Source organism: Microtus pennsylvanicus, chromosome 14 (genome assembly GCF_037038515.1).
Source record: "Microtus pennsylvanicus isolate mMicPen1 chromosome 14, mMicPen1.hap1, whole genome shotgun sequence".
NCBI lineage: Eukaryota > Metazoa > Chordata > Mammalia > Rodentia > Cricetidae > Microtus > Microtus pennsylvanicus.
Genome location: NC_134592.1, coordinates 39,940,933 through 39,949,450, shown reverse-complemented (window position 1 = coordinate 39,949,450; position 8,518 = coordinate 39,940,933). Strand labels below are relative to the sequence as shown.

At 44.9% G+C, this 8,518-nt stretch overlaps 1 protein-coding gene across 1 annotated transcript; it reads right to left on the bottom strand.

The window, feature by feature from the left end:
• Nucleotides 1–310: 310 nt before the first annotated feature.
• Gphb5 (glycoprotein hormone subunit beta 5) lies at nt 311–3,203 on the bottom strand. The gene is made up of 2 exons (XM_075948403.1): nt 3,000–3,203; nt 311–499 (listed from the first exon to the last, which is right to left on the bottom strand). The coding sequence occupies exons 1-2, from the start codon at nt 3,201–3,203 to the stop codon at nt 311–313; spliced, it is 393 nt and encodes a 130-aa protein (XP_075804518.1).
• Between the last annotated feature and the right edge of the window lie 5,315 nt (nt 3,204–8,518).

Below are 8,518 nucleotides of genomic sequence, written 5' to 3'. Positions count from 1 at the left end.
ACTGAGGGAGGGTTGTAATATACAAATCATGCTCCAAACGTCAGGCAAAGAAACCCTAAGTTACAGACACATGAACCAGAGACACCATCCTGGGGAAGGGTCAATGTTGCTTGACATTTTTAGCCTGAGTGTGGTGCACCTGGACACACACCACCGAAACTGGGTAGAGGAAGACCTGAGCCAGGCAAGGGACAGGCTGGCCCATACTGAACCGTACTTGAAGGCAGGAGCTAGAGCAAATACATTCCTGGGCAAGGGCATCTGTGAGGCTCACTCGAGCCACCAGTGTGTTCTGAAGACAATACTGGCCTCAGATGGTCTCACACTCAGTGGTGGCCGTCGAACACGCCCCACAGTCACAGCGGACAGCCATCGGGTAGGTGTAGAAAGGGTCGACGCCAGGAGCACAGTTAGGCAGCTTGACAATCACCTGCTTCGTCTCGTTGTAGGTACAGACTCGGTGATGGGCTTCAATGTAGGGCGGTTCCAGGATGGGTTTCTGTCCCCGCAGGTAGAAAACAGGAAACTCGTTAGAATGCAGCATCCTGCTTCCTGCTCTTGGAGCCATCCACTACTGGTTGTTTACTTCTGCTCTGACTTCTCCCACCGCGAATAAACTCCTGAAGGCTGGAAGCCTGTTTGCTCACTACCATAGCCTGAGTTTCCACGGAAGTCCAGGAAACACAGGAAGCACTTGGTAAATATTTAGCCAGCAAATAACCGGTCTCCCCTTTCCCACGGTTTTCCTCTACAATCTGTTTACAACACAAGTGAGCCTTTTAAAATACAAGTCAGTCATGGCACACCTCTTCTCAAAGCCCCAGTCATTTTCCGTCCCGCGCTCAGAGTTAAAATGGCAAAGACATCAGGATTTTTCTCAAGTCCTTGTCCATTGTATCTGTATTTTCCTGCTGATGTGAGCTGTAGTCCCGACCTTGGCCATCCCCCTCCAGTCTCCAGGCACAGCGTTCTCTATCCTCCTTCAGATCAACCAGGAACTGAGAGTCTTTGCATGTGCTATTCCTTCTGCCCTGAACACACACATGCACATGCACACACACACACACACACCTCCTTCACCAACTTCAGATTTTGTTCAAATGTCAACCCATCGGGAGAAGCGTTTCCTGATCCTATTTCAATTCCTTCAACCCACCCCCATGGCCTGGAACTCCTTCCCCCTTCCTGCTTGGTTTTGGTTTCGGGCTTGTTGTGTTTGTTCACTCCAGATGCCATATTCTACATCTCACTTTCGTGTGACATTGCTCCTAATCTAGACAGCAAGCTCCATTAGGTCAGCTACCAGACTCTGGTACCCAGGCAGCCTGGCACTCAGGAGATTCACAATAACTACTTGTTACTAAACCAACAAAAGAGAGCGGAGCCAGGCGGCTTCCTGGTACTCTGTTCTGATGACTAGAGGGTTTGTGCACATCCTCCTTCACCTCTTATAAACCTTGAATTCACGGATAATATTGTTAGAGGAAATACAAAGATCAAGAGTGAGAAACCTGAAGCCTACAGTCAGCTCTGCTGTGCACGCCTGCTTTACCACGACTGGAGACCTAAGGAAAGCCCTTATTGCTTCCGAGCCCCGGTTTCTTTTCTATAAAGCAAAACACCAACCCGAGAGCATTGTCCTGGAGCTAGATGAGGTGCTGTGTGTAATGTACAAGCCCTGGCAAAAGTCAGAGTTCAATGCATGTAATCATGGCTCTTACAAGTGCAATTACCAATTATAAGGATGTAATAATGAATGTAATAATGACAGTCTTACAAAGGACAGTCTGAGCAAAAAAAAGGGGGGGGAGTAGGGAGGGAGATTAGATAGATAATGCATGCATCCACACACAGGTACATACATATACAGATACATACATAAGCAGGTACATACACATACAGGCACATAGAAACATAGGATAAATAGATGACGATGCACACATATAAAGAGTATAAGTACATACATGCATAGGTATGTATACACACATACGCCTACAGATGACAAGCAGGCCAGATCAAGATGAAGTTCTTGCCTCAATGTTACAAAAATAGTAACTGCCTTCTCCAAGAACCAGGTAGAGCATCTAAGTTCCTCTCTTTGTGCTGTGTCCTTTAACTCACAGTATTCTGGACTCTAGGAAAATCAGGTACTCAGTTAACTTTTTTTTTTAATTTTGTAAATCTGTCCCATGCAGTATTTGGGGCAGACGTACGCCAAATGAATAAAGTGTTATTGATCTGAAATTCAAGTTATCCAAGTTCCTGAATTATTTTTTAAATTTGACTTCTCTTCGGATTGTGGAGTTTGAGGGGGAAGGAGGTTGGTGGCGTTTTTGTTTGTTTGTTTGGTTTGCCAGGGGAGCAGTTGGTTTGGCTTCGATTTTGCTAAACCTGGCATCTTGAAGCCCAAGTCATGAGGAGGTGAGTGCAGCCAGGCATCCGGAACACATTCCCCAGTTCAGTCAGCTCTGAGATTTGTATACCCACTCTGAGTGAAAGGCTAGACATACTGAATGCAAATGGAGTGGATGGACCTGTCACTGAGCTAAGAGAAAAGAACCGCGGCAGAGCCTGGGACTAGGCCTAACTTCCAGGTTCTCTTGGATACCTGCCTGACTTCCTCACAGCTGAGGAAATACAGGAAGGAGATGTGGGCACAGATTGGACCAGTGATTTATTTTCAACTTTGCATTGATTGTCTCTGATTTTGCAGTGCCTCCCCACCCCCCCAATCCTTCCTTGTGACCTCTACCGTAGCACCTGACCTCCTAGAGATGGCTCCCAAACATACGGAAGTATGGAAATTTCATCTCCAATCTCACCAGCTCTATGGAGAGGAGCCCCATCATGATTTTCAGATCTTGGATGAACCAAATAATAGTGCAATCGGGTTTTTAAAGTACAGAGGACAGGGCAGATGTCCCAGCATCCCCTCAGTCATGAAACAGTGAACCCTTGAACTCAAGGACACTGCCATCTAAGCCCTTTGGACTGCTTACCTCCCAGGTCTCACAGCGGCCCCAGCAGGCATCAGTGGTGATCCGAAGCCCTCTGCAGCCCGGCTTCTTGGCTAGGAATGTGAACTCCCTCACAGCACAGCCCACAAAGGTATGCAGGTTCCCATTGGAGGTGCTGAGGACAGAGTTACAGCCACCCAGAAGGAGGAGGACCGTGGCACCAAGGACAAGGTATGCCAGCTTCATGCTAGTCCCAAGGAGGGAAAAGAAACAAGATGAATATACCCAACTGTTCACAGTGGGGCAGCCCACAGTGTGTTGGTCACTCTAAGAGAGACTTTGCTCTAAGGATTACCGGAAAAAAAAACCAAAAAATGAGCCAAGCAATTGTCCAGCTCCAACTGCATCTCCCAAACTAATACCAGTAGATACATAGTACCTCTCTCCAGACACTCTACCCTCAAAACATGGTCTCAGGCTTTTCCTTGTTGAACCCCAGCTCCTGGAGCCGACTTGTATGTGAAAGGAATTCATCCCAATAAAAATTAAGAGTAGCAGCCAAAGAAATGCCAAGCCCACAACAGTACATGAATACACGCACCTTCTTTCTTATCCAGCTTCAGGGAATGTATGTCAAGTTAGGAGCTTTACACACATTTGTATTGGATGGGGAATGAATGGGGAAGGTAGATAAGTATTATTAATAATAAATTAATAATAAGCATATCCTGGTGTGTTGTTACTAAACTACAACATACAGAAGATATTATAAAACCTGGGGCCCGGCGTGGTAGCCACTCATAAAATGTGTTCTGCTCTTTAGAGATCACATCTGCTCTATGCTCCTGCTGTGCAAAGGCCCTAGTGTGACTCAGTTTAGCAGCAAATGGTGGAAAGCTAGTCACGATCCACCTCAGAGTCTGCCCCCTCTGGTCCTTGGCCCTTTCTGGTGCTCTAGTAGCACAGAATGGGGCCCTTCGTGGTTGACCCACTGAGCAGAACACACCTGGATGTCGTATTTGTGAAACGCCACCAGGGCAGTGCCACTCAGTACGAGCCACATGTCTGAAGCTGTTCTTACGGTTCTTGCTGGTATGTTGACATGTGGCCTCTGTGGGCTTCCCCTTGGGAAGAAGGAAGTGAGAGATGGAGAGGAACTTACCTGAGCTTGCTGGAGTCAAGGCTTCCTTCAAAAGTTGCAATGAGTGGGAAAAGTTTGCTCTGGGTAAGTAAGTGTCTCTGTCTTCTGTTATCAGGCTGCCTGGTTACTCAAATATATAGGGAAGGTCTTGTCAATCACAGCCAAAGAGAGGCAGATTCTTACAGGAACGACTAAGCACATCAAAGCCGTGGAATATAAAGCCAGTCTCTATTTTCCAAAACTGATTCACGTCAAGGGTGGTGTTTTGTTTCTTGACATCACTGAATGAAACAGAAAGTTGCCTTGGTGGGTGACGTAATCCTGAAGAGACAGTCAGAGGTGGGTCACCTGGCTCTGAGAGAACGGGTGCCCTGGATGGATCCAAGTTTCCTCCATAGTAACATAGCTTGCCTTTGAGGCAGTAAGCCATGAGCAACTTCTGGCAAGTTCTTGCCTTGCACTTACAGCATTGAAAACCAGCAGGACAATAGTTCTTACATGGAAACAACATGGCATCGCTACTGACAGATGGAGAGAAAATTTAGAAGTCTTAAATGAATCACATAGGCAAAATACAGAGATACTGGAAATGATTGGCTTCATACATGGGAATTAAAGATGACTTTTTCTTTTCTTCTACATGCTTTTTGGGATTTTTTTTAACATGAGTCAGATTTTTAAAATGTCATCTACTGTTATGATTTTAAAATTAAAATAAATAAATAGTTATCTATGTGTACTGCACAGGAGATTCAATGATGCTTTAGTGAAAACATCTTAGATTTCTGGTCTTACAGCAGCGCAGTCCTTTTTACGAATAGGGGACCTGGTTTATGGTCCATTCTACAATGGTAGCATGTAAACGGATTCGAAAGCTGCTTGTTCGCGGCCCTTTTCTGGGTGTTCTAAAAAGTAAATGAAGCAGAAATCTGTGCCCTGGGGAGATTACATTTCACAGAAATCACGACATACCCAGAGGCGTTTAAGATGTGTATTAAATGGCCGGTGACACAAAATTAAAAAAAAATTAAAGCATCCCCACTTTCTGCACAGAAAGATTTTTAAAAACAAATAAAGCCTTCGTTAAAGGTTGACTCTCCTGAACACGTAACAGAGACCAGCGAATCCATCACTGCATCACTGGTCCCTGGAATCAGGTTATTTTCTAGATGGTGCGAGTCGACGTGGACAGAGGACCTTCTTCAGCCCTGCAGCCTGCACACGGAAGAGCCAGACCCAGGACACTGTGGGAACAGACTGTTCACCTTGCTTTGGTATTCCTAAGTTGCTGGGTCAAGAGCTAAACAGCAAGTAAGAACTGTTGCCCTGAGCAGTGTTCCTGTGCAGGGCTGCTCATGCCCGTTAGACTTGGCATATTCATTCTGGGCTGTGATCTCACAAAATAAAGACAGGCAGCAAAGAGAGGCCAAGAGCCCCCTTCTTCCACAGTCCCTGAGTGTCTGGTAATGCGGTGTGCTCGGTTGGCATCACTGCCTTCTACACCCGCAGTGACAGCCCAGTGATTGATTACCTTTGTAGTGACCAAGCGTGTTCTTACAGCTGGAATCTGCTGGACAGTAGCATGCACTGTCCTCAGTTCTTTGGGAATACTCTAAAGAATTCTCATTTTCTCCTTTTTACATTGAAGGAGTCGGAGGCTCAGTCACTCTTTAATTACCTACTTCTATCAAGACAGAGAGTAGCAAGCAGGTTTCCCTAAGCCCTCTCAACAAGTATAGCCAACAGAAGTAGCTGCCTAGAACGCTACGTTAAGGTAACTACAAGCCGTCCAAGTAAAGGGGACAGAAGAGAGGGATGGTTGTCAGATGTCACGTTTTGCCACCTTGGCATTCTACTGTGCCACATATCTCCACAAGGACAGAAACAGAGCTTGGGAATGTGATTGCAAAGGCAACTTTGAGTCCTAGGTCTTCTAGAACATGTGTGCATCTACCATCTTCCCTTCCATCTACATTGAGGTTCCCATCACTGGAGTCACATGAGAGCGTGATGTAGGTCTTGTCTTTGAGCACAGGTCCCAAGCATCTTCCTTAGCTTGGTTCCATTTTTATCTTAACACAGACTCACTGTCACCATGGAGAATAACTTACAATGTTCAGGTTCTTTAGAGTCTATGAAATAAGAGACAAGGGGGCTATGATTTGGATATTTTTAAATGTGTGTCCCCCAAGGGTTCATATGTTGAAATTTTATCCCCATGGTGAGGTAAATAAGAGGGTAGGAACTTAATCCAACTATGGTGGTTAGATCTGGGGCCTTTGGAAGCATCCAGAACAGTCCTAAGCAAAATGAGAAATACTGAAGAGGTTACAAAGGTGATTTCAAAATATCCTAGAGTCAGAGTTTAAAAAGAAAAAAAAATCAGTCGAGTAGGCAGAAAAGCAAACTGCTCTTGCCTGGACTATTGCATAAACTGGACACAGAGAACCCACAGAGAGAGGACTACTGAACTTGCCTAAGGTGAGATAATCTTTCAGGGTTCCTGATTCATGAAAGAGTCTGCGAGACATTCTGCAGGACACAACAGATAGTGACTGAACTGACTTTGAATTTTCCTGCTTTATGGAAATGTCTGCTGGATACCATGGGCCTGAAGGCTGAAGATGGATGCCCCAACGGTACAAAGGAACTTTGGGTGACTGTCCAGGCAGAGAGATGTCTCTGTCATTTTTAGAGTTTTAAAAGTTGCTTTTTTCTTGTTTGCTTATGTAGTATTATATCTTTCTGGAGTCTTTGATGGAGTTAAGAATAGTTAGTTATAGTTATAGTTTTCCTTAGTTATGATAAAGATTATTGTAACTTTTACTTGATAACTGTTTTGTTATATGTAATTTTGCTATGTTAAAGTTAAAGCCTTTTTTTGTTTAAACCAAAAAAGGGGAAATGATGGAGGAAGGTCATTGGTTAAATAAAAAGAAACTGCTTGGTCCTCATTGGTTAGAAGATAGGTGGGAGGAGTAAACAGAACAGAAAGCTGGGAGGAAGAGGAAGTGAGCTCAGACTCCACAGCTCTCCTCTCAGGGGCAGACGCCACAGAGAGACGCCATGCCCCAGCTCAGACCCAGGATGGACTTAGGCTAGAATCTTCCCGGTAAGACCGGTGCTCACAGATTATTAGAGATGGGTTGATCGGGATATCAGCATTAGCAAGTAAGGGCTAGAGCTAAAGGGCCAAGCAGTGTTTAAATGAATACAGTTTGTGTGTTGTTATTTCGAGGCAAAAGCTAGCCGAGCAGGCGGCTGGGGTGTTGGGGACGCAGCCCCGCCACCCTTATTACTACAATACTCTAATTAGTAAACAGGTGAATGATCTGAATAGACACTTCACAAAAGAATTTAAAATGACCAATAAATACATTAAAGCAATCCTCAATGTCTTTAGCCACTGGGCAAATACAAATCAACACCACACTGAAATTCTCTTGCCACCATCAGGATGGCCGTCACCAGGAAAACAATACATGTTCATTAACATGTTCAGAAAAAAAGTGTTGAGAATATAAATTAGCTCAGCCACTATGGAGATCAGTACAAAGATTCCTTAAAAAGAATAGAATTACCATAGAACCAGCCTCACCACTCTTGGGTATATACCCAAATGAATCAAAACCATCACACAACAAAAACACCTGCATCCTCATGATTCTTATGGCACTGTTTACAATAGTCAAGATATGAGAGCATCTCATATGCTAGCCAAATGATAAAGGCATAAGGAAGCTATAGCATATCTCAGAGTATCAGAAGGTACAATGCAAACTTCACAAAAGAAAACCAATCAGTAGTCCTACCCAGACATAGAACCTATGAACCAAAACGATGATCAGCCCAGCAAGCTATCTTGGGGAAGAACCAACAGCTATCTTATTAGACATATGGTCTTCTCAATAGGAGGTGACCTAGTCAGGGATTCTATTGCTGTGAAGAGACACCAGGACCATGGCAACTCTTATAAACATTTCATTGGGGTGGCTTCTAGTTCGGAGGTTTAGCCTGTTATCATCTTGGGGGTGGCATGGTGGCATACAGGCAGACACCGTGCTGAAGTAGGGGTTCTCCATCTTCATCCGTAGGCAGCGGATGCAACTCTGTGTCACACTGAGTACAGCTTGAGCAAAGGAGACCTCAGAGCCCACCCCCACAGTGACTCACTTCCTCCTCAAGGCCACGCCTCCTAACAGTCCACTCCATACGGGGTCATTTCCTTTCAAGCCACTGCAGGAGGAAATTCATACCTGGGACTGCATATGTGGCCAACTACCCATGGCTGGGGAGATCACGAGCTACTAATACCATTCCCTTAAACCAACATAATTTCTAACCGTACCCTAAATACTCATCCTTATACCTACAGGTAAGTGTAGCTCTCATCAAAAAAGCTTCTTTTTGTGGGATCCAC